Genomic DNA, 25,550 nt, shown 5'->3' with positions numbered 1-25,550 from the left:
CCAACTTACCAAGTGTGTAATAAAAGAATTATTTCGCAAATTGACTTTCAACGTCCTTGACTCCCCAACTCTCGTTGGCAGAAACCGATACACATCTTCTGGGGCATAAACTCCACGGTGGGTGAGGTCAAGCTGCCTGCTATGGAGATAGGTCTGAAGGTTAACTATTTAAAATCCATAGTAACTTAAACTATTTGTATATATTACATTATGAAGTGTGGCTTTGTTTTCTCCCGCAACTCAGTTAAAGTAGCTCTGTAAAGGCGACTGACTAATGTGTGTTAAGACAAACTGCTGGCGGCAGGAAGTGTCCAGGGGTGCGGGGAAGCAGCTGAGACAGCAGCAGCGCTTCCTCCTCCCTGAGAGGAACTTAACATATTTTCCTTACAAGCACCTTCCTCCACAACTAAGTTAGACCTAAATGTTAGTTAACTAAAGATTATAAGAAACATTTTCATGTAAGTCAGAAAGAAAAAGACAAATACCATATGATATCACTTATATGTGGAATCTAAAATACGACACACATGATCATATCTAAGAAACAGAAACAGACTCATGGACATAGAGAACAGACTGGAGGTTGCCAAGAGGGAGGGGGGTGGGGGAAGATGGAGTGGGAGGTTGGGGTTAGCAGATGTAAGCTTTTATACAGAGAATGGATAAACAACAAGGTCCTACTGTATAGCACAGGGAACTATATTCAATATCCTGTAATAAACCATAATGGAGAAGAATATTAAAAAAAGAATGTATATATATGTATAACTGAATTGCTTTGCTGTGCAGCAGGAATTAATACAACACTGTAAATCAACTATACTTCAATTTAAAAAAAGTTAAAAAAAAAACATATCCCTGAAAAAAAAATTTTTTTTTTCATTAGGTAAAACATTTACATACTACCATTAAAGCTTTGTAAGCTGCTGGTATAACATACATTTTTCGAAGTTTTTAAGAATCTACTTTCATACACTGTGTTTTGGAATGTAAATTGGAACAGCTACTTTGGGAACATTCTTTGGCAGTTTAAGGTTAAATAAATTTCTACCGTATGACCCAGCAATTCTACTCTTAGATATTTTTACCCAAAAGAAATGAAAAAATATGTCCACAGAAATACACATATAATAATATTCACTGCACCTTCATTCACAAGGGCTCCAAGTCAGAAGCCACCAAATGCTAAAAGGAAAAGGAAACAATCGTGATGTGCTCCTATGATGGGGAACGAGAACTCAACAACGAAAGGAACAAACCATAGGTACACTCACCAACACGGATGATCCCGAAATCACTACGTTAAGTGAAAGCCAGACACAACTTGAGTGCACATGTGCATGAAATTCCCCAAAACTATGGCAACACACAGGAACAGAACAAATCCTGGGTGAGGGTGTGGGTGGCTGCAGAGAGGCATGCATGTGAGGACGCTCCAGGAGAGAGAAACGGTCTCTACCTGGCTGCAGTGGGGGTGACGTACGTCAATCACAGGTAAGCCACTGGGCATTTTACCGAATGTAATTATACCTCAATAAAGCCCTGGGAAAAATTCATGAGAATGACAGAAACAACATACCCAGGTATGAGAGCAGACGCCTCTGATACAGGTTGTCTTCGGGGCTTAAGTAAATTATCTATTTTAATGAGGCTATTTGTGGAAATGCGTGAATTTTCAAGCTCACGTTCTGCTTTGACACTCTGTATAAAAAAAACACAGGGTGGAGGAGGAGAAATAAACATGTGGACACTTACCTATTTGAATTCTATTACTTCCTTCCTAATTTTTAAAAAGGAGATTTAAGATTTCTAAATTCCTTTAATCACAAAATGCTTTATCTTGCACTGTTTCTTTCTCTCTCTCTTTCTCACACACACACACAAACACACAATCTTACCTAATTAAGGCAAACAAATTTCATAGAGCCAATCAATAAAGACACGTAAGAAAACTAAGATGGTAAGAATCTATAACAGAATTAATGGGATAACAATAATACCAAAAACAACAGGCCAGTTTTTCATGCCAGTTTCCCTTGGTGTCTTTAAAAAAACACACCCAAAAATTTACTTAAATTCAGTGTAACACTCACGTGTCCAGAGAGCTGGAATCTCAAGGTGTGCTTCAGGTGAGGCTCTTTAAGAGGGTGACACTCAACGTCCCAAAACTGGGCATAGTCTCCTCTATCTCTGGGCAAAAACGTGATGGAGACCTACAAACAACACATCCAGGAGAGAAATTCAGACACGGAACCTTACACACATGCAGTTAGATTACCAATTCAAAGTGTGGTATGAAAAACTTGAAGGGAAAAATGTCTTTGCTTTGGCTAATTCTGCCACTAATCAGATCCAAGTATACTTTTCTTTAAGGCTTTAAGTAACATATTCCTCAAAATGTAAATTTTTTAATTTAAAAAAAGTTATTAATTACTGTAGCTCTGTAGTACAGTCTAAAGTCAGGAAGCCTGACTGCTCCAGCTCCATCTTTCTTTCTCAAGACTGCTTTGGCTATCTGGGGTCTTTTGTGTTTCCAATCAAATTTAAAAATTTTTTGTACTAGTTCTGTGAAAAATGCCATTGTTATTTTGATAGGGATTGCACTGAATCTATAGATTGCCTTGGGTAGTATGGTCATTTTAATAATATTAATTCTTCCAATCCAAGAACACAGTACATCTGTTGTCATCTTTAATTTCTTTCATCAGTGTCTTACAGTTTTCTGAGTACAGGTCTTTTGCCTCCTTAGGTAGGTTTATTCCTAAGTATTTTATTCTTCTTGATGCAATGGTAAATGGGATTGTTTCCTTTTCCCTTTCTGATAGTTTGTTGTTACCGTACAGAAATGTAACAGATTTCTGTATGTTAATTTTGTATCCTGCAACTTTAGCAAATTCATAATAAGTTCTAGTTTTCTGGTATAGAAAATCTTCAGGATTTTCTAAGCATAGTATCGTATCATATGGAAACAGTGAGTTTTACTTCTTTTCCAATTTGGATCCATTTTATCTCTCTTTCTTCTCTGATTACCGTGGCTAGGACTTCCAAAACTATGTTGAATAATAGTAGCGAGAGTGGACATTCTTGTCTTGTTTCTGACCTAAGAGGGAATGCTTTCAACTTTTCACCGTTGAGTATGATGTTACCTGTGGGTTTGTCAAATACGGCATTTATAATGTTGAGGTATGTTCCCACTTTCTGAAGAGTTTTAAATCATAAACGGATGTTGAATTTTATCAAAAGCTTTTTCTACATCTATTGAGATGATCATATATATTTTTTGTTTTTAATTAATTGATTGATCAATTCATTATTTTGGCTGCTTTGGGTCTTCGTTGCTGTGCGCAGGCTTTCTCTAGTTGTGGCGAGCAGGGGCTACTCTTTGTTGTGGTGCACGGGCTTCTCATTGCGGTTGCTTCTCTTGTTGCGGAGCACAGGCTCTAGGCACGTGGGCTTCAGTAGTTGTGGCGCACAGGCTTAGTTAGTTGCTCCACGGCATGTGGGATCTTCCCAGACCCGGGATCAAACCCGTGTCCCCTGCAATGGCAGGCGGATTCTTAACCACTGCGCTGCCAGGGAAGTCCCTGATCATATGGTTTTTATTCTTCAATGTGTTGATGTGGTGTATCACACTGACTGATTTACAGATATTGAAAAATCCTTGCATCCCTGGGATAAATCCCACTTGATCATGGTGTATGATCCTTTTAATGTATTGTTGGATTCAGTTTGCTAGTACTTTTTTGAGGATTTTTGCATCCATGTTCACCAGTGATATTAGTCTGTAATTTTCTTCTTTGTGTGATATCTTTGCCTGGTTTTGATAACAGGGTGATGATGGCCTCATAGAATGAATTACAAAGTGTTCTTTCCTCTGCAATTTTTTGGAATAGTTTGAGAAGGAGAGGTGTTAACTCTTCTCTAAATGTTTGGTAGAATTCACTATACCACAAAGCTACAGTAATCAAAAACAGCATGGTACTGGCTCCAAAACAGACACATAGATCTATGGAACAGGACAAAAAGCTCAGAAATAAAACCACCCATCTATGGTCAATTATCTACAACAAAGGAGGTAAGAGTATAAAATGGAGAAAGGACAGTCTCCTCAGTAAATGGTTCTGGGAAAACTGCACAGCTACATGTAAGAGAATGAAATTGGAACATTCTTTAACACCATATACAAAAATAAACTCAAGATGGATTAAAGACCAGAAACCATAAAACTGCTACAGGAAAACAAAGGCAGAACACTCTTTGACATTAATCATAGCAGTACTTTTTTTGGATCTGTCTCCTAAGGTAAAGGAAATAAAAGCAAAAATAAACAAATAGGACCTAATTAAACTTAAAAGCTTTTGCACAGCAAAGGAAACCATCAACAAAATGAAAAGACAACCTACTAAAGGGAGAAAATATTTGCAAATGATATGACCAGTAAGGAGTTAATATCCAACATATATAAAAACCTCACACAACTCAACATCAAAAAAATCAAACAACTGATTAAAAAATGGGCAGAAGAACTGAATAGACATTTATTCAAAGAGGAAATGCAGATGGCCAACAGGCACATGAAAAGATGCTCAACATCACTAATCACCAGGGAAATGCAAATCAAAACCACAATGAGATATCACCTCACACCTGTTAGAATGGCTATCATCAAAAAAAGAACACAAATAACAAATATTGGCGAGAATGTAGAGAAAAGGAAACCCTAGTACACTGTTGGTGGAAATGTAAACTAGTGCAGCCACTATGGAGAAAAGTATGGAGGTTTCTCAAAAAACTAAAAATAGAACTGTCATATGATGCAGTGATTCCACTCCTGAGTATTTACCCAAAAAATTAAAAACTAAAAACACTAATTTGAAAAGATACATGCACCCCAATGTTCACAGAAGCACTACTTACAATTGCCAAGACATGGAAGGAACGTAAGTGTCCATGAATAGACGAATGGATAGAGAAGATGTAGTAATATATATGTGTGTGTGTATGTGTGTGTATATATATGTATATATATATACACACACATACATATACACACAATGGAATATTACTCATCCATGAAAAAGAATAAAATCATGCCATTTGCATGGATTTGGAAGGCATTGTACTAAGTGAAAAAAGTCAGAGAAAGAAAGACAAATACTGTATGATATCACTTATCTATGGAATCTAAAAAATGCAACAAATAAAAAATAAGCAGACTCACAGATGTAGGCAACAAACTAGTGGTTACCAGTGGGGAAAAGGAAGCGGGGAGGGGCAACATAGGGGTAGTGGATTAAGAGGTACTAACTCTTTAGGTATAAATAAGCTACAAGGATATATTGTACAACATGGGGAATATAGCCAATATTGCACAATAACAAATGGAGTATAACCTTTAAAAATTGTGAATCATTATATTGTACACCTGTAACATATGCTATTGTACAACAATATTTCAAAAAATAGAAATAAAATGTTAAAATAATGCAAACTCTTAAAAAAAAGTTATTAAAAAATTCTAGAGTACAAGACCTAAATGAGGAAGGTCTGACACCCCCCAAAATACAATGCAGACTTCCATGGAAATGCTTATGGGACCCACTGCTGGCCAAGTGGTGAAGGACTAAGGCCTCACACCTCACTGACTGCAGGGGACGAGAGGGTCCACAGGAAGGAAGGGGTGGGTGTGGGAGCAGAGGCAGAGGAGCCAGGATGCTGTGCCCACCAGAGCAGCTCTTACCCTAACTCACTTCAGAACATCACCCCGACCACACAGCTCCAAGTCAAACACACAAAATCTGTGTGTGCAGCATGTCAAAGGTCAACAGTGAGGAAGCTGAAGTATTTTAAAACAGTATTTTATAAATTTTACCAGCGTTAAGAGCTTTTTAATTAAATGTTTAGTGTTAAAAATACTGATTCCTAGTTAGGATAACAATAAATCAGTATCTTTGAGTCTGGACTTAACATTAAAATGCTTCATTGACCTAATTTCTGTGGACACGGAATCTAAGAAACAACTGGGCCTGCAGGCTGGGAGCACAGAGGCAGGAGCTACCGGGGTGGGGGACATGGATGACAGGGCAATGGGAGGATTCAGAAAGGATGGATACAACCATGCCCTGAATGGTGCAAGCACACAACCATCTGGAGCCACTGGAACCACAGCACCACACCTCCTACAAACCCCACTTACACTTCCTCTAACACCAATGAATAAAAAACAGAGGAGGGAAAACCACTACTGCATGTTCTACAACAAGCCCTAACATGCCTTAGGCTCATTTAGTCTCATCTCACACTGACCAACGTTTCACACAATTATGGTGTCTCAGTCATAACGAACTAATTGTTTTTTCCTTCTGGATCAGTACTCTATACAACCACAGTTGTGCTCTTTGGTAATACTTCCCTAAAGGGTCCCAGAGTGATGTGCTGTGCACATAAATTAAGTATCCAGACCTAGAGTGCATTTGAGAGATGTCATCTGACAATGTGGTGAGCAGCGACTTCAGTCCAGGATACACAGTGACGCACAAAACAAAAACCAGAGACCTCACGGAGGTTACATTTCCATGTCAACTATTATAAGACGAGAAATTCCTGGGAGACAATCTATTCCTCATTTTTCTTTTTTTTTTTTACAGCTTTGTTCACATACCACATAATTCACCCATTTTAGGTGTAGTCAGTGGTTTTTAGTGTATCTCCAGAACTGTGCAACCATGCCCACAATCTAATTTAAAATACTCACAACAATCCCAAAAGAAATCCCATGCCATGAGCAGTTGCCCACCATTCTCCACCCTCACTCCCAGCCCCAGCAACCACTAATCTACTTTCTGCCTCTACAGATTTACCATTTTAGATATTTCCCATAAATTGAACCTTACAATATCTGGCCTTTTGTGGTTTCACTTGGCATGTTCATCCACGTGATAGCATGTTATTAGTACTTCATTCCTTTTATTGCCAAATAAAATTTCATTGTATGGACACACCACATTTTGCTTATCAGTCGATAGACACTTGGGTTATTTCTACCTTTTTGAGCTATTGTAAACAAGGCTGCTATGAACATTTGTGTACAAGTTTGAACACTGGTTTTGAATTTTTTTGAGTATTTATCCAGAAGTGTGATTGTTGGACCATATGGTAACTCTACCTTTAACTTACTGAGGAACTGTCAAACTGGTTTCACTGTGGCTGCACCCTTTTCCATTCCCACCAGCAGTGTATGAGGGTTCCAATTTCCCCACATCCTTGTCAACACTTGATATTACTATTATTATTATTTTAAAATCACAGTCATCCTAGTGAGTATGAAGTGATCTCACTGTGGTTTTGATTTGCATTTCCCCAATGACTAGTGATTCTAAGCATCTTTTCATGTCTTTACTGGCCACTGGTATATCTTCTTTGGAAAAATGTCTATTCAGAGTTTCTGCCCATTTTTTAAACTGGGTATTTGTCTTTATATTATTGAGTTGTTGCACTCTGGATACAAGTACTTTGATGCACTCTGGATACACTTGATGCACTCTGGATACAAGTACTTTGTCAAATACATGATTTGTAAATGTTTTCTCCCATACTCTGGGTTTTCTTTTCACACTCTTAATCGTGTCCTTTGATGCATAAAGTTTTACACTTTGATAATTCATCTATTTTTCCTTTTGTTACTTGAGCTTTATTGGTGTTACATCTAACAAACCGATGCTTAACCCAAAGTGGTGAAGATCAACAGTTACCTTCTAGCAGTTTTACAGCTTTAGCTCTTACACGTAGGTCTATGGTCCACTTCAAGTTAATTTTTATATATAGTGTGAGATAAGGGTTGAATTTAATTCTTTTGCACATGGATATCCAGCTGTCCCAGCACCACTGTTGAAAAACATTCTTTCCCTGTTGAATTGTCCCTTATTGAAAAATCAGCTGACCATAAATATGAGGATTTATTTTGGGACTTTCACATCTACATCACATATTTTATAGGTCTATCTTTATGTCAATACCACACTGTTTTGATTACCGTAGCTTTGTAGGTTTTGAAAATGGGAAGTGTGAAACCTCCAACTTTATCCTTTTCCAAGACTGTTTTGGTTATTCTGGGTCCCTTGCACACCCACATGAATTTTAGGACCAGCCTGTCAATCTCTTAAAAACAAGCTGGGATTTTCATTGGGACCTGTAGATGAGTTTAGGGAGCACTGCTGTTTTAATACCATCAGGTCTTCTGATCCACGCACAGCTCACGACTTTCCTGCTGGGGCTTCTCTGCACCTTCCTTTCAGATGCAGAACTTCTGCTGAGCAACGTGTGCTCCCTGCTCAGCTGCTTGTAGTCTGGGAAGTGAAATAAACTACGCTGGTAGAACTCTGTGTCTTTACAAGAAAGTCAGAAACCCTCTGGAAACCTGTTACACAGATCCAGTGAAGCACACAGAGTTTGTGACTCTGTCATTGCTCAAAAATTCTCTCATGGTCAGTTGCAAGCTCACAACTATGTTCTAATAAACCTTATTAGTTTGAATCTCTGAGGAACTGGACCCATATCAAGTAAATGCTATAGTTTAAATGAGTTTTGGCTATTAGAATGAAAAAGGAAAAGTGTATTACTGAGGCCACGTGAACAACTAGCATCCCTGCGAGATACATGAAGGGGCCAGGTCAGGGCTACAAACAAACCAGAACTTACCAGGGCAGTGGTACTAAAGGGACCTGTCACACTTGCCCCTGAAGACACACTGCTGACCCCACATGAACACTGAGTGGTCTGCAACACTGGTAGAGTTTTCTGACTACAGCTGGTGAACAAAACCACTGTCTAGATCAACGCTACCAGAAGCGTGTTCTAAGCACTGGCAACCTGAGGCCACTTGAAGTGCTTACACCAGAATGTAAACCAACCGCACCACCAAGCACGGTGTTTTGTCTCACACAAGATGTCCCGCTGAAGAAGCAGAGCGCTGACCTGTGCTGCAGCTGCTCCTGCAGCAGCCTGGCTGTGAGCAGCACTGGTCCAGGTGGAGTGAACTCTTCTGGGTGGAAACAATGAGGCACTCCTGGCCAGCCAACACTGTGTTCTTACCAGACGGCTGTGAAAAGGTGTCAGAACTCACCTTCTGGACTCCATGGCTTTCCAGTACACCAGAAATAGGAGAACATCTGAATGCTGCATAGGTAGCTCTAAAAACATCTCCACTTTCATCAACTCCCTACAAAGACACCGTTTAAACAATCAAATAAAAAAACAAAAAAGTAAGCGGATCTATTCCAGTGACACCATTGCCTTCACGGTCATTGAGGTCAAACCAGCCTGTTTCATGGTGGGCCAGGAGCACCCTGGGCTTGGCTCACACCAGGCCTCACCTGACGCAGACCCTCATCCCACCACCGGCGGCAGTGCTCTGTAGGAGAGGAGGCTGCTCCCGCATCGGAGGACTGCCATTTCCTCAAAGACCCTGAAGACCCTGCTGAGCATGTGTTTCAACACTCCATACGATAGCTGTGCTTCATTTTTTGTCAGTGGGCCCAGCACTATCTTTTTTTTTTTTTGCGGTACGTGGGCCTCTCACTGCTGTGGCATCTCCCGTTGCGGAGCACAGCCTCCAGATGCGCAGGCCCAGCGGCCATGGCTCACGGGTCCAGCCGCTCCGCAGCATGTGGGATCCTCCCAGACCGGGGTACGAACCCGCGTCCCCTGCATCGGCAGGCGGACTCTCAACCACTGCACCACCAGGGAAGCCCCCAGCACTATCTTTTACACACGTCTTGTTAACATTATGGCTCATAACCATGATGGTCAAACCAAGAAAAGGGCAGAGCGGCCACATCACACGTGACCACACACTTGGCTCGGGTGGTGCCCAGTGGCGAACACCACTTGCAGGGCACACAGGCTAAGACTCACTGGCAAGGAAGGTTCAATCCCGTCTCTGCACTCGCTCCCACTAGGTGAAAACACACAGCAGCACTTGGAACTCAGGATAGAAAAGCACACACACAATGCCCTGGTATAAAACTTTTATATATTTTTCAAAATAGTTATTTCAGATAAAAAGCAGAGTTGCAGGAGAGAGCATGAAACAGAGCAAGCACGTATTTTCACATACATTCTCTAACTTGACTCTCAAAACCACCTTGTGAACACGACTGGGCAGGTTAGCCCCACTTACAAAGATAATTAAGTAAATGATGCAGGGGAACAAAAACCACTAATCTCAACATATGCTCATAATTCAGATTTTGAAACATCCTGCATAAAGTTAAACATTAAAATGAGTATATCTGAGGCAATTATTACTGACCTTGACGTAAGGTGGGGCTAAGGATGACAGGTGCCACCTCACTTCTGTGTCACCGTGATTCTCAAGTTCCAGGTAACTTCCTAAAAGGAACACATTTAACAACTCAAACTCTTTGAGGGGTAAATAAACAAGCAGATTCGTGGGATAATTTGTGGAAAATACTGTGTTGACCTCATCACAGGGAAAAAATACACTTAGATCCCTTGGAGTCCAACAGGAATAACATTATTTTCTAACGAAGTCCTGTCAGACAGATGCCCTATCTTGTATTTAATGGAAGTGCAATGCAAAAAGCTACTGAAGAACTACAGCAGGGTCTTCACCATGCGTGAACCCCTGGTGCTGCACAGGTTAAGAGGCTGCACGGGGTCAGAGTGCGGGCAGAGCCTGGCCCATGTCACTGTGGCCCTCGGCCGAGATGCCGCACAGGGTGACCTGCATGCACCAGGCCTGCTGATGGCCAAGGGAGGAAAGTCAGCGGGCAGATGTGGGGTTTATTCTGAAGACAGACTGCAAAGGACGTGCTGACAGACGGGACAGGTGAACAGAAGGGAAGAGACATCAACTGTAGGGATTTGGCTCAACCAAGCACAAGCAGTGGTGCCACTGCTAACATGGGAAAGGCTGGAGAAGCAGGTTTCGTGGATGTGTGGGGTGCACATCTGGGGCTCAGGGCAAGCAGAGAGAAGGAGCGGGATGCAGGCGTTAGGAGCCGGAGGAGGAGGAGGGAGCAGCACAGGCTCAGGAGGGGCCCTGAGGCAAGGTGAGCCCCGAGAGCTGCTCCAAGGGGGAAGGAGTGGCTGCCAGTGCTAAGGTCAAACTGACACAGACACACAAAAGATGCCCTGGATTTGGCAAAATCAAGCTTTCTAGTGACCTTGATGGGAGCAAGTTCAGGGCCTGGTTGGTGGCAGCAGAAGCGAGGGTGGGAGCACAACCCTGGCAGGAAGGGGCCAGGGAGGAGGGCAGCCGCAGCAAGGCGAGGGGCCGAGGGCACCCTGTCCATGAGTGACGGCAGGCATGCTGCCTCCTGACGGAGACGCTTTGGCAAAGAGGAAGAAATGCTGACAAGGGGGTAGGAGGGCCCGAGGAAGCCCTGCCTGAGATGGCAGGAGCAGGTGGGCCCAGGTTCCCAGCGCAAGAGTCACCTGGGATGATCTCTAGATTTTCAACCATGTGTGAGGCAAAGGCAAGAGCCGGAAAGAGCAGGAGCAGGGAGGAGGGGGCAGCGGGGGCTGCGGCAGAGAAGCCTCAGCTGCTGGGGGCGGGGGCAAGCGGGGAGGAGGGTTGCAAGGGCCGCTGGGGAAGCCTGTGCTCAGGGCGTCTAGGGGCCCAAGTTGCGCAGCACTCAGGGGCAGAGACAGGGCTGGGGAGACAGTCAGGTTTAACCAGGGCTGGGATTCTGCCAGACGGGAATGCAGAGGGTGAGGGGCACAAGGCAGTCACGAGTGTTTGTGAGGGGTTACAGGGACAGAGCACAGAAGTCGAGGAGGGATAGGGGAGAAGTGCGTTGTGGGTGGGGCGATGGGCAGGGGAAAGGCCTGGAGGTCTGAATGTGGTCAGGCAACTGCTGACCCCTGGAGTAAGTGAGCTGGGAAGAGCCAGAGGGGGTGATGGGCAGAAGTGACAGGCTTAAAACTGAGTGAAAACACGGTACAGATCCTGGTGCCGACGAGATCCAGGAGGGACCCTGAGGGCAGGAGACTGAGCTGCAGTGGAAGACAGACCGCGAGAGTTGAGGAGCTGGGGGGCCAGGCAACAGGTGGCCCCAGACCCTATCTAAGTTGTCCATGTGCAATCCTAGACCCCGAGGCCGCAGGGAGAGCGCCCACAGGGCAGAAAGCACTACTCCGGCCCAAGGAAGCTCAGAGGTGCTTCACACACCACGTCACCATCCCCAGGCCCTGGGTGGTGGGTGTTAATCACAGCTGGGGAGGCTGGGCAAGTTTGGAGCCTGTAGTCAAAGAGTAACTGACAGAGCCAGGCTCCACCCACCTTCCTCTCCTCTTCAGCCACTAACTTAGTAGCAACTCTGGTCAAAGACCTAGTAAGAGTCGGGGAGGGATGGTTCTGATAAGAAAATCTAAGCCTCCTGGAACAGAGAGTTATTAAAGGCCTAAATTCAACACGGTACAATTTTTAAGCATCTGCAAATCCAGCTCATAACTGAAAAGATTTCCAGTGACTGATTTTCTCTTGAAGTAGCGGGAAATCTGCACCTATCACAAACTACAGTTAACTAAGAGCGTTAGATCCAACGTACTAGCAGAAGTCTGAATTACGTAACCTTGTGATACAATACCTGAAGTCTCGCCAGGTTCTGTTGTAGGAAAAGTAACAGTCTTATTTCTTATCTCAACTCTTGTGGAAGGTGGTTTTGTCACTGGTTTTACCAGATGATTAACTGAAGGCTCTGTTTCTGGGGAAAGGATTCTAAATGGGCTGGAGGTCAAACAAGTGAAAAGTTCTTCTTGGGTCAAGTCTTCTCGAATTTGAACCTTCACAATTTTCTGAAATGAGCCAAACAAAAGGATAAGATGCAAGTGAAGCTGTTGTTTTTTTTAAAAAAAATTCCTATTTTTAAATTATGGTAGAGAAAAGTAATGCCAAACGAATGAAACACTGGTGAATTTAAAGTCCATTCAGATCCCAAAGTAGCTCTTCGACTTTATCCTTTCTCCCAACTCCCCTCTTTTTTCCAAAGCAAAATCTTCAAGTTAATGATGGCTTCCAGGCCCCACTCTCCACTGCTGCCCACCCAGGACACTTGTTCAGCTCACTAGTGGAAAAACTCTGCACTAACTACTCTATTTAATTAAGTCTATTTGGGCTGAAAGGACACCTCAATTCGATTTCTGAAATGTTAAGTGCTATCAGTGAGGATTACAAAACTTAAACTGCAAAAAAAGAGAAATGTTGATCAAAAAAAAGTTTAAAAAATTACCTTCTGTCCATTGTCACAGTGTATATAGATCAAGCCACTCCATGGGAACATTGAATGTTTTGTGGATAAGGAGGAATTAGGACTCACAAGAATTTGTAGGTTGCTCCTTGAAAGAAGAATTGAACACTGAGAACCAAGAATACCCTGTACTGGAACAGCAGTAACCACAAGAGTTACAAACACTGTCCTGTCAGTCACCAACTATTTCCTCACTGCTCAGAAAGAGCAGATAACAGAGGTAAGCTACCAGGCGCATCTGATTTGGCCTCAACCCCAACCCAGTGGCTGACAAAAAGCTGAGTGGTGTGAACCCAAGAACCTAAGGGCAAAGCTCATGTGAAAATGGACCACATCACTGAAATGCCATCTAAACAGCAATTCAAGTTAAACATTTCTGGAGCAAAAGACCAGTAACACAAAGGCTCTGAGCCGCCAATGATAAAGAACGAGCCATCACGGTCACACAGCGTAACTGGAAGGGAAGAGAGGGTGGGAAAGGGGGTCGGTCAGCTTTTCTGTGCTCACTGTTCTCTTCAAGAGCTATGGGATGTCAAAGACGTAAATGTGGACGATGTAACTGGATTTGTGACTTAAGAGAAACCACCAGTTATAAAGAGAGGTCAGTACCCACGTCCAAAATGGCCAAGATGACCTCCCACTGCTAAAAGCTCAACGTACAGGGTGATGGACAAGTCTCTGAATAACCTGTCCAGTCGTCTCCCAGCTTTTCACCCATTAACAGACAAACATTTAATTGACTGCTTTGGTCCTAGGAACCTTTCTCTGGAGTGTCCCCAAGATACCTTAACCCGGTCTTGGTCAAATCAACTCTCCTGAAACGCATATGCCATCATTTTGCAAAAGCAAATAAACTTCATGTTGCTCTTGTGCAAAGTTGCTATTCCCAAATGTGAAGCAACTTTCAGATGTGCGTATTCTGTGCCAACCCAGACACAGTCCCTGAGAAGCTGCAGAGCTGAGGCTATATCCCAATAATTAAGCTGCACAGAGAGGGCAGTTGCTCATCACCATCTGGCCCCCAAAGACTTCTTTTTACCTTAAAATATCCTTTGTAGAAAACGGCAAACTAGATTATGGCTCAGACATATCAGAAGCCAGGAATCTGTGTCTGTAAAATGTCCTTAGAGAAAACCAGCAGAATAAGCTGCTAGACCCAAGGTGACAAAGGCAAGACCACCGGAGCTTTGGAGACGACTACCCTCATCACGTGCACAGCCACATCCCTGTGCTGTAATTCTGTAGGCAGAGCTACATCAGCAACTCTCCCCCGCCTCACACGTCTCTCCACCCTGTTAGGCTGATACCGTAAACTGGCTGTGGACATGGTCTCCACCCGCTAAGAAGCATGAGTCTTGAACTCACTGTGGTCCCACAGAACCATGCATGGTGCTCTTTACAGAGTCAGCACACTGCAAAATTCTACTGAATAAATTAAAATGGCCTATTATTTGATCCTTAAAAAGTCACCATGCTAAAGCATCTAAATAACACCCAGGGGAAAGGGAGGTCATACTTACTTTGGTGCGATAAACCCATGTTGTGGTGTCACTGTAAGACAGTGTGCTGGCCAGTACAGCTCAAATTTCAGTAACCTAACAGAATTGTTTAAAATCTGGAAACGTCCAGTTTTTGCCATATCACCTATGACAGCAGATAAATAAAATGTTACTTACATTTAGCATTTGTGAAAAAGACGAAGGGTAATAAACAGTAAAAATAAATCCTAAATAAAAACACTACCATACTAACTCATTTTGTTTTCCCAACTGCCCAATTACAGAAATTTCAAATTCCTGGTAAAGCAAGACCTTCATTTACTCTTGGAAACTACAATGACACTGAACAAAGTTTAGTAGTGAACAAAGAAGAAAAAGGAAATCTGGTAATTGTTACTCCCTGTCTTGGGCACAGACATAGGTACTAGATTTGTTCCTACTCTGGACCAAGGGTATCAACGTTAAGGGTAAAAGAGGCCAAGTGCCAAATGCATTCTCAGTGGGGGATGGGGGCGTGGGGGGCAGGAATCAAGACCCCCGGATGGGCAGCTCTGCCACACAGGAGCTTGGCCTGGGGTCCAAGGCCTCGTGTCAGGATGACACTCTGGCTGGGTCTGTAGCAGGCAGGGGAGGCCTGGGCAAGCCACCAGCCACATCTGCATGGAGCCCAGGTCTGTCCTACAAGAGCCCTGAGGACAGAGCAAGTACAGCCCGGGCCCCAGAGGGACTTTCTGTCCTGTCGTTGGGGGCATACTCACAAGAAGGGGCGACTAAAATCAAGTGTTCAGGTTGGACAGCCCACACTTCTTCCGAGGCCGATTTATCTTGAGGTGGGCGAACAGCTTGTGAAAGAAGTGGAGACCCCTGAGGACCTTTCACTGGTAAAACATCCAAAGAAATGTTACCACCATGTGTCCCACAACTGCCAGATTCACTAGAGAGAGAGAGAGAAAAGAAATTTAAAATGATAAAGCAGACTGTGTCACATTTTTATATTAATTATTCATAAATCTGAAAACATAAAAATAAAAGTGCATTATATATTTTTCAGTGAATAAGAATCCTTCACATTGGGGTTTTCTTAAAGAAGTGTATAAAAAGTAAAGTACAGTATAGGTTAAATGTTACTAATCTTTAATTAGAATCTGCAATGATTTGTTTCCTGCCTTGACTTCTGCTGCCATCTGAGGTCTCTTAAAAGATTTACTAGAGGGACTTCCCTGGTGGTCCAGTGGCTAAGACTCCGTGCTCCCAGTGCAGGGGGCCCGGGTTCGATCCCTGGTCAGGGAACTAGATCCCTCATGCCACAACTAAAGATCCTGCGTGCCGTAACTAAGACACAGCACAGCCAAATAAATAAATGTTTTTTAAAAAAGATTTACTAGAAAACTACCCAGGGCTTCCCTGGTGGCACAGTCGTTAAGGATCCACTTGCTAATGCAGGGGACACAGGTTCGAGTCCTGGTCCGGGAAGATCCCACATGCCTCGGAGCAACTAAGCCCATGCGCCACAACTAGTGAGCCTGGGCTTTAGAGCCCGTGAGCCACAACTACTGAGCCCACGTGCCACAACTACTGAAGCCCGCGCGCCTAGAGCCTGTGCTCTGCAACAAGAGAAGCCACTGCAAATGAGAAGCCCGCGCACCACAACAAACAGTAGCCCCTGCTCGCCGCAACTAGAGAAAAGCCCGCGCGCAGCAACAAAGACCCAACACAGACAAAAAATAAATAAAAAGAATTTCCTTCCTTAAAAATAAACAAAAATAACCTACCCAATATTAAGAATTTAAGAAAAACAACAAAACTCTTCAAGTATCTATAACTGAATAATGATAACTGGCTTTACAACGCTAACACCAAAAAACTTTAAAACAAAATCTTCTTGGCAAAAAACTACAGTTAAGAAATGCTAATAAAGTTTAGGAAGTTTTTTTACTAAGTGTTGAAATTGGGTTTTCTAATAAGCCTTAGATTACTAAAAAATTGTAATTCAACTAAATTTCGTAATCACGTGAACACATGACAACTGAAGTTCACTGGTGCGGTGACCAAGTTCACCTACCACACAGCAGGGCTACACCTGGACTCCAGTCAACACTTGGCGGACAGAGAGAAATCCCTCTCTTCACCCCTAATTCACTGCCCTCTGACCACCCCCCTTTCCAATCAGACCTATACCGCCCCAGAGAAACAAAGGGGGCACCAGCCAAACATCAGAAAACAATTTAAAAAACAAAGTTGATTACTGTTTGTTTAGCTTCCTAAGAACAAGTTCCTCACAACTGAAGTAACTGTCAAGGTAATTTTTTTTTTTGCGGTACGCAGGCCTCTCACTGTTGTGGCCTCTCCCGTTGCGGAACACAGGCTCCGGACGCACAGGCTCAGCGGCCACGGCTCACGGGCCCAGACGCTCCGCGGCATGTGGGATCCTCCCGGACCGGGGCTCAAACCGGTGTCCCCTGCATCGGCAGGAGGACTCTCAACCACTGCGCCACCAGGGAAGCCCTCAAGGTAATTTTTAATACATGTTAATACTATCTTTGACTATCTTAGAAAAAAAATTAACACGAACAGCATAAGGATTAAAGAAACCAAGTTGGCGTGAGTCAGAGGCACTAGGGTGATGGGGATGGGGGGAGTCAGCCCTCAAGTGGTGCCACTAAGACTTGCTGGTGTGAGTTGGCCACACTGGGCCCAGGGAGACAGACCATGTGAAGACAAGATTGGCTGAAAACAGGGAGACTGAGTAAAACGTAAACATATTGAAAATAATGGGGCCAGGCTTCTCAGTACTGGAGAAAAAAGGTACAATTATGGGAAGGAGGAAAGGAATCCATGTGTTATGTTAGATTAGAATTGGAGGTATCAGTGTAAACTCAAGATTTTAACACATTTATAAACAGAAGTAGATATAAATTGCACGTGGATTTGTATATAAACTCATATATTTCCTAGCTCTGTCCACTGAGCGGGCCTAGAAGCAAGGACACCTCAATAGCAATGAGCACGTTGCTGCCCATGTCCTCGTTTCCAGGCTGGACAGGCAAGTGAAGGACGAGCCTCGACCATCCTGCTGTACCTGTGAATAAGGAGGTGCCCAGAGGTGGTGTGGGCACAGGCAAAGGACCAAGGAGCAGGTCAGGGGACTAAATAATGACAACAAGGATTAATCTTGAATCCACGAGTCGGTCCTAATATATGTGAATAAGAAGAAAAAGGAAATTCCTTCCTCAAAGTAGAAAGATAACTAATAAATGCAGAAAGATGGGATAAGAAAATCACCATTTAGTAACCAAGACAGACATAATATGATTCAGGAAGCAATCCTCACTGGGTGCTCAAAGTCTCACGAGAAACAAGATCATTCATTGTCTCCAAGTTGTGTATTATAATATCCCTTCAAGATATTTATTAACTTTACAGCAGAGAAACCTGGCAAACACCACTTAAACAAAGTGATAAAAATACTGCTAGTAACAGGACAAATCAGCACTGTTCACCACTGAGGAAGCTTCACTGAGAAACCAACAGCATCATTCTGCAGGTCCTGAAGCTGTGAACTGAAATCGAGAATATTTTACAAAGTAACTGGCCTGTATTGTATAAAAACATCAAGGTACCTGGTAAGAAAGAGTTAGCAGCTGGCCTGCAGCCTACTTTTCCCTTTTTACCAGAAACGACCAGAGAAAAAAAAGAAAGATGGGTTGGTTAAATCACCTTGTAATCTTGCAAATGCCGGATACCACAGCAAATGCACTGGGGTCCTTAAAACAGGCAGCACCTGGTCTGTCTCACATTGCTTGTGGTAAAGAAATCTGAAACTTACGAATTTATGTGGCACAGCTGTTTGAAAAGCATCACATAAGTTACATAGTTATCAAAGCATAAAATACCTTTCATGATCAAAATAGTCTCTTGTGTGACACAACACACCCACAACTTATGGACCTTGTGTTAAATCTAAGCCAGAGGGGAGTGCTGATGTTACAAAGTAGATCTAGAAAGTACCATGGGCAACCCCAGGTTTCTCTGTGTTTCACCCCAAATTAGTACTGAAGCTTCATTCTGGAAAATACCTTTGATTCTGTGGATCGTACTTGATAAGCAAACCTTGTGTGTTTTCTCTGTTGTGAAAGACTGAGGAACTCTCTTCATTGAAAGAGAGTAAATGGACAAGCCAACCAAACGCACGTGTGATCTCAGATTAGATTCTGGACCAAAGAGGAAGTGGAAAGAGGCAGTTTCTTGTTTGCTGTTTGCCTTAACTATACAGGACACCACCGGGAGACTCCGTGGACCAGATGGTGGTCCTGTATCGCCGCATCAGTGTCCTAACCTTGACGGGCTTGCCGTGCCTATGAGGGGGAGCATCTACAGCCAGTTCAGGGCTACTGGTCATCATGTCTGCAAGTCACTCCTAAATGGTTCAGAAAAACCTGTATATACATGAAAGACCATAAGGCAGATGTGGTAAAACGTTACCAACTGCGAAATCTCGGTGCAGATAGCGTATGGGAGTTCTCTATAAAAGTAACTTAATTAATTTGTTTCTGGCTGCGTCGGGTCTTCATTGCTGCACATGGGCTTTTCTCTAGTTGCAGCGAGTGGGGGCTACTCTTCATTGCCGTGCACGGGCTTCTCATTGCAGTGGCTTCTCTTGCTGTGTAGCATGGGCTCTAGGCACGCAAGCTTCAGCAGTTGTGGCACATGGGCTCAGTAGTTGTGGCACGCAGGCTCTAGAGTGCAGGCTCAGTAGTTGTGGCACAGGCTTAGTTGTTCTGCAACACGTGGGAACTTCCCAGACCAGGGATCGAACCCTTGTCCCCTGCATTGGCAGGCGGATTCTTAACCACTGCGCCACCAGGGAAGTCCCTCTGTATTGTTTTTAAACTTTTCTGTAAATTTGGAATTCTTTCAACTTAAAAATAAAGATGAAATAAACAGTTTGAGACAAAAACCCAACAAAGCACAAGGTAAAAGATCAGCTCCAGTGTGAATCAAATAATCTTCAACTCAGATAAAAGATGTTTTGTTAGTTTTACCTTTTAGATTCAAAGCTAGGTCTGGAAGAAGGTGGAAGAAACTCTCTGTTAGAAACAGAATCTCTAAATTCTCCAATTACTGAAAGTATAATTTTACGCATGTTTCCATAAAAGAGCTGGACGTCATTGGGCCGCTGGGGAAGGTCATATACTGAAATAGAAAATAATGTTTGAAATACATGAATCTTCACATAATCACACCACCAAGTAACAGAGGCACTCATATATTTACATATGTTCTTGTATCTTCTTAGTTGGGGGTAGGTGACATTTGGATTTTTAACACTACGGATTAGCATCAATGACTGGCAGCTCAGGCTCTGGCCCTGGATTTGGATTACAGCCACGCCAACGCTCAGCCTGGGACCTCTGGCAGCTTCCTTCACCAGTGCGAGCCTCAGTCTCCTCACGGGAAGTACGAGTAACAACCTCTCTCAGGGCTGTGGGCACTGTTCTGACCCCCAACATAAACCAACCTGGTCAGTTTCCACAGCTCTCCGAGGCATCATCACCTCCACCCCAAATGAGGGGCCAAAACACAGAGGCTGAGAGCACACACTTCATAAGCGGCAGTCTCATAAAAACTTAAGTAAATCCAGAAACAGGCAGTATTAGTATAACTACATGTATTTAGATTGATCAGACAGTGCTCGAGGTTTATCCAAAGATAAACCTACCTGAATTTATATATACAAGAAATTTTAGAGAACATGCTTGTATTCTACATATAAATTAGATATTAAGAATTAAGTATTTTTAAGATGGAAACTCAGAAAGAACACAGGAAGTGTAAATTAAAATTTATATTAAATACATCTGACTATAAAAGTTTAATTGTGAAATTATTTGCCACAGTAATTACACATTTTACAAAAGTAAGATCGCTATGAATGCTTAATAGTAATACGCTCAAATGTTTTTCAAAATAATCATGTAAAAAGTTCAACCGCAACATTCTTATAGGGATCCATTACACCAACCAGCAGAAGACCAAGTGGGGCTGCTTCCTCCCCTCACCTGGACAGCATGCACACCACCTCCAGGAGCCCAATACTCCCTGATGTGCAACCTGGCCCCAAGGACCCACCTGAAGCCCCCACTCAACCCCATCACAGGGGGGTCTCAGCAGGTCACCTGAGTGCTTGGTCAGGTTTGTCAACATAACCCTTAACACACCCACTTCCTGAATGTTTGCACAGGCAGCTCCCTCTGCCTGAATACCCTCCCCCACCCTGGTCCACACCTTCTCCTCCTTGTCAACCCCCTCCCCGCTTTCTCAGCAGAGTGCCACTTCTCCGCGGCCCCCAGGTCCCTAAGGACAGTTCTGTCACAGCACTTTCATGCTATACTTCGATCACCTGTCTCCCCCTTGGCCTGTAAGCCCCTAGAGGCAAGGGCGGCACCTTCTTCCCCTGTGACTCGTGCCCTGCACTCCCCACCAAGTCCACTCAGCCATAGAGTCGTGAAGCTGCGAGGGCTGCACACTCATGCTGCCTAGTTCTCATTAGACTTCACTGCTGCTGCTATGTGTCTGGGTCCATCTCCATGGCACAGTTCAGGTTAACTCTTTCACGTGGATCCTTCCTCTGAGGAAGGGATATGGAAGGTGAAGCTCGGAGGAGCTGAGGTAGCAGAGATGGGCTATGAACTGAGGTTCAGCTCCAAATCCAACGTTCTTTCCAACCATTTCAAATCTTTTCATTATTTTTAACTAACCCACCCTTGAAGCAGATGATATAGACTCCCAATTTGCTGAAAAGATCATAAACTATTCTATATCACCTCTACATAGGCATAAATATCCTTTTCCTTTATCATTTCCCACTTCAGGAGTGTGTATTTCATCATTAAAAAACTAGAAAATAAAAATGGGGGGAAAAGACACTACCACCTGAAATTCTACCACCAGAATATAACCACTGTTAATATTTTGGTGTGTATACTCCTGCAATTTTACCTAGGTAACTATAAATAAGACATTAAATTATTTTTACCAAATGAGCTGGTGGGGAGTGCAGGGCATGAGTCACAGGGGTAGAAGGTGCAGCCCTTGCCTCTAGGGGCTCACAGGCCAAGGGAGAGACACATGATCTTATATGCAAAATTTTAAAATAATTCTTTTCTTAATAAATTGAGGAGCTTTCCATGTCACTTGATATAGAATCATATTGTCTGAATGCCTTGAAGATATTCTATTGCATAATTAAACGATCCCCTACTCTTGGGCGTTTAGGTTATTTCTAATTTCTTCCTATTATAAACAATACTGTGGTGAAAATCTGTACACATACTTTTACACAATTTGCATGTTTCCATTCTTATATTTTGTATGAGTCATAGATACCATTAAATATCTGAATTGCTCAGCTCAGTTCAAATAGGGCTAAACATCTAGATTAGAGTCACACTACCACTATCACATCCTCCATAAACTGCACAGCAGTCACAAGAGCAGAGAAATCTCAAAATGAGTGTAAGTTTGCAATCATGAAATCTTAAACGTAATAACTTGAGTTTAATCATAACCGTTCTCCTCCTCTATTCACAAGTCCACCCAAAGACTAGGTGCAATAACATATTAATAACATCTAACATTTACAAGGCAAAGCCCTCTCATCTGATCTTCACAAGAACTCTGTGTAGAGAACACAGACATTATTCTTCTCATTTTACAGCTAAGGAAACTGAATTTCAGTGATGTAATCTGTCCAAAGTCATAGAGTAAAGCTGTGACTCAAATTCAGCCTGATACCACATCTAAGCTAACACTCTTCCTCCTCACACACTGGACTCAGAAGATTTAAAATACGCTGAAATTCCTACCTTCAGTTACGAGCAGCTCGTCCTGAAATGCTTCCGCGAAGTCGATGTTCTGCAGCATGCTCTGGGTGGGAAGGAACTGCTTCCTCACCCCTGGTGTGTGCAGCATGGCTCTGCCAGTAGAGATTTTATTCAGAAGTTGTTTATATATACAAAATAACCTTAATTAGATTTTATTCATGCATCTGGAAAATCCCACTAACATGATACATTACTTCATAGATATTATGTCCTAAATCCCAATATAAGTAATTGAAAAAAAAAACCCTTGTTTTGGAAATTCCCTTAAAAGTTATACATGGTAGTACAATCATCAGTTTCAGTTAAACACATCAAATCAACCACTTCCTAACAGAAGAGTAGAAAAAAGATAAAATTAGATTCTTTTCGGGTCATACATTTTCATTATTTGTGAAAATTTGGTCAGTTAGAAATTTGTCTCAGAAAAAATAAGCCAAGAAAATGATACAAATAAAACATCAGAAGGGAATATTTAAATTACCATGTAATTCTGTTACTTTGACCTCTTCTAGAGAATTTTGAGGTGAGAGAACTAAAAAGTAAATTTCTCTATAAAACACAGATGTTCACAAACGAACGAAATCTCATTACTATAAATTAATGGCAAAGAGGAGTTATAAAGGAGTACGCTGATTTCTATATCCCAGTAGAGAGAAAGGAAAAAAACCAAAAAACTTGTGATCTAATTTCTCTAAATGCCAGTTTCTATTTCTAAAATACTCAACTGAGAGAAAAAACCACATTCAAAGTTGAGCTCTTCACTTCAGGTCTGTGCTATCATCATGTAGCAACTCATCACTAAACTCTTCTTAAACATTCTAACAGTCTTTCACAGATTAAAAATAAAACAGTTTCCTGAACTGTGTATCAGAATAAAACACAGCAGAGCACAAAGGACTGGAAGAAGGAAAGACTGGCCCACGCACACGCCCGCCCTCCCGGGAGGCAATGACTTCCTGCGAACCATGAACTGGCAGGAGCTTCACTTACCTCATACTCAGCTTTAGGCTAGGAAACAAGATTTTGTGACACAAGAACTCTGAATTCAACACACAGAATGTCTAAATCACACCTAGACCTAAATATAAAGTTGACAACATTCCAGCATATTAAACTACATTTAGATCAGATGTACCAAATTTTTTACAAGTACAAGCTTAAGTAGCTAGAGTTAGACACCCTACACATGTCTAAAATATGGCTTAATCCTCTGAAATGATTCTCAACACTCCCAGAAATGTTCCAAGTCAGGTGCGTTTACACAATATACTCTTTTCAGTAGTTCTTAAATCTTTTCTGAAACTGATCTGCCATCATTACAAAGACCGTCCTACGATGAAGTCCAAGGTCCTCTCTGAGCAAAGGAGCAGAGGCCCCTATATACGTCCAGAAAAGGATACTGCAAGGAAACCTGCAGACGAGTTTCCTACAGGTATTTCTACCTGTATTTCTCCTACAGGTAGCTTATCGGTCACACAAATTTTACCAAGATTTTTCATCTGCCAGTTCACTAAAAGTAGTGAAACATCTTCTATAAATTCCAAATCCCAAACCACTGTCACAGCCTCTTTATTTCCACTGAATGGTCCCCACCATCATGTAAGGTAAGTGACCCACCTTCGGTACTGCTGTCTTGAAATTTCATCTCCACCAAAAAAGTATATAGTTGACAGTTCTGTGGTGTTTTTACAATTGTTTTCTCTGTCTGATGGATTATATATTATAGTAACATCCTGATGCCAAGAAAAAAATCAGGAGTGAATATTAAATATTTCTGAGTAAGTCATTTCACTCTGAATAAACTGTCACAGGAGCACAAACAGTCACTATAGACAAAGATGCACATGAAGAGTATTTCCAAGATCAGATAAGTCCTTCCACTCATACGTTCCTTTCAAATATGATTTTAGCTCTCCACCATAAAATACATAATTATTACTTTAACCTAAAAATAAGCTCATATTTTTAGTGCAGAGACTTTCATACTTACTTCTTGTGTTCTTTCCTTGAGCACAAATTTGTCTGGAAAAATCCTTAATACTCGAGGATTCAGCAAAACTTTTTTCTGAGAATCCTTAAAACCTACAGCTTTAACAAAAGCTGCTCGAGAGCCAGTGTTACGAACAGAAAAAACAATTCTACTTTCTTTGCCAGGCACTAAATCATTCACTGTTACCAGGTAACTGTCAGATAACTTTTTAACATCTTCCAAAATCAGGTTACTTGTGCCTCCATAACCAGACAAAGGTATCTAAAAATACAGAACACATACATCCAAAATTATTTTTATGTAAGCAGAAAATAGAAGATTAAATTACGGTCAGAGAAGACAATAAAAACAGATTTACTACAATTAAAATTATTAAGCTTTGTGTACTTTGGCTAGTAGCTTCCCCACAGTCAATCTCTAGCCTTATAGTAAGGACTATGTTTTAAGGGAAAACATAGTCCTCAAATCAATGAGCTACAAAATTATTTACCTTCCAATATGCCAAGCTTAGATGATAAAAGAACAATAAAAAGATTAATATTGATATGTTTGCTTAAGCAGTGTTCAGCATGAAAGACACTGGTATTTATAATTTACTCTGAAATGCATAAAATAAGATAAATTGATAGACGGTTAAATATGTGATAAAAGAAATATAGCACAATGTTAACTGTAGAATCTAAGTGGTAGGGCATGCAAGTGTTCACCATGTAATTCTTTCAAATACCCAATAATTGTGAATTTTCAATATGAAAAGTTTGGGGGGCAGAAAAATCTATGAGCATATAATCCTGTTAACTTCCGGTCTAGCAGAGTCAGAGGACTGTACCAAAGGGACCAAAGAGAAGCCCAGAACTCAAACAAGCCTCAGAGCACAGCCAACCCGGTAGCGAGGGGCAGAGTGGAG

General features: G+C 42.2%; 1 protein-coding gene across 5 annotated transcripts in view; it reads right to left on the bottom strand.

The window, feature by feature from the left end:
• Positions 1–25,550, bottom strand: part of CEP192 (centrosomal protein 192) — a 97,146-nt gene that overhangs the window by 7,564 nt on the left and 64,032 nt on the right. For 3 of the 5 annotated variants that reach the window (XM_067699817.1, XM_067699819.1, XM_067699822.1), the window contains exons 30-42: positions 24,644–24,904; positions 24,271–24,386; positions 22,636–22,745; positions 19,813–19,963; positions 15,529–15,704; positions 14,792–14,915; positions 13,254–13,359; positions 12,612–12,819; positions 10,310–10,389; positions 9,122–9,217; positions 2,094–2,213; positions 1,580–1,701; positions 10–139 (exon numbers count right to left, since the gene is read on the bottom strand). In XM_067699817.1, the coding sequence (XP_067555918.1) occupies positions 10–139; positions 1,580–1,701; positions 2,094–2,213; positions 9,122–9,217; positions 10,310–10,389; positions 12,612–12,819; positions 13,254–13,359; positions 14,792–14,915; positions 15,529–15,704; positions 19,813–19,963; positions 22,636–22,745; positions 24,271–24,386; positions 24,644–24,904 (1,800 nt within the window). The remainder of the gene's footprint in view (positions 1–9; positions 140–1,579; positions 1,702–2,093; positions 2,214–9,121; positions 9,218–10,309; positions 10,390–12,611; positions 12,820–13,253; positions 13,360–14,791; positions 14,916–15,528; positions 15,705–19,812; positions 19,964–22,635; positions 22,746–24,270; positions 24,387–24,643; positions 24,905–25,550) is intronic. The other 2 variants (XM_067699818.1, XM_067699820.1) reach the window with 1 other exon arrangement.

Source organism: Pseudorca crassidens, chromosome 12 (assembly GCF_039906515.1).
Source record: "Pseudorca crassidens isolate mPseCra1 chromosome 12, mPseCra1.hap1, whole genome shotgun sequence".
Lineage (NCBI taxonomy): Eukaryota > Metazoa > Chordata > Mammalia > Artiodactyla > Delphinidae > Pseudorca > Pseudorca crassidens.
The sequence above is the reverse complement of the archived record's forward strand: the minus strand, read 5'-3'. Positions and strand labels throughout refer to the sequence as shown.